The sequence below is a fragment of the Priapulus caudatus genome, unplaced genomic scaffold (assembly GCF_000485595.1).
Source record: "Priapulus caudatus unplaced genomic scaffold, Priapulus_caudatus-5.0.1 Scaffold622, whole genome shotgun sequence".
NCBI classification, from domain to species: domain Eukaryota; kingdom Metazoa; phylum Priapulida; class Priapulimorpha; order Priapulimorphida; family Priapulidae; genus Priapulus; species Priapulus caudatus.
The window spans coordinates 101,523-102,471 of record NW_014577683.1 but is presented as its reverse complement, the minus strand read 5'-3'; the positions used below and the strand labels follow the sequence as shown (position 1 = coordinate 102,471).

General features: G+C 50.5%; 1 protein-coding gene across 1 annotated transcript in view; it reads left to right on the top strand.

The window, feature by feature from the left end:
- Nucleotides 1-949, top strand: part of LOC106812223 — a gene marked incomplete in the record, with an annotated part of 50,441 nt that overhangs the window by 6,125 nt on the left and 43,367 nt on the right. The window contains 1 exon segment of the mRNA XM_014816055.1: nucleotides 132-476. Within this exon segment, the coding sequence (XP_014671541.1) occupies nucleotides 225-476 (252 nt within the window).

The window sequence follows — 949 nt, the reverse complement described above, 5'->3', positions numbered from 1 at the left end:
TCTCTCTCTCTCTCTCTCTCTCTCTCTCTCTCTCTCTCTCTCTCTCTCTCTCTTTTGATCATGTGACGAGGTGTAGTGTGCAGCACCTATGCTCATCTCTCACCGCTGCTGTATGTGCGTGTGTGTGCCAGGTGCAGAACTCACAGCATCCTCACTCTCAGCCTCCTCCTTCTCCGTGGTATGGCTTCACGGTCGGACAAGGCTTCCCGCAAGGAGTGGGAAGGATGCAGCATCCCGGTTATCCACGGCATCTGGTTCAGACTCAGCGTCCTGCTCAAATGCAGCATCCCGGTTACCTGCAGCATCCCGGTTACCCACGGCAACCAGTTCAGACGCAACATCCCGATCAGATGCAGCATCCTGGTCATATGCAACATCCGGGTTATTCCCAGCATCCCGGTCAGGTGCAGCATTTGGGTTATCCACAGCATCCCGGTTATCTGCACAGTGGGATCGCTCCCCAGTCGGAGCAACAGGTCAGGATTCTGGGAGCCACATCTCTCGTGGCTTTGCGATTCTTCTACTTCTGAGGTTTTTTCTCTCACACTCTCCAGGTTTTTTCTCTCACACTCTCCAGGTTTTTTTCTCACACGCTTCAGGTTTTTTCTCACACACTTCAGGTTTCTTCTCACACACTTCAGGTTTCTTCTCACACACTTCAGGTTTCTTCTCTCACACTCCAGGTTTCTTTTCTCACACACCAGGTTTCTTCTGGATATTTTGTCACAGGCTGTCTGGTTAGGGAAACTTGGTTCTGTGGGAGCGTTTTGGTGACGGTGATGATAATGTTGTTGTTGCCGCTGTTGTTGTTGTTTGTTGTTGTTGCTGTTGTTGTTTCTGCTGCTACTGTTGGTGGAGGTGACGGTGGTGTTGGTGGTGGTGAGTAGTGGTTTTGGCGATAACCCCGACACTAATGGCAATGTCGGCTGTTATTCACACGTTCAAAATA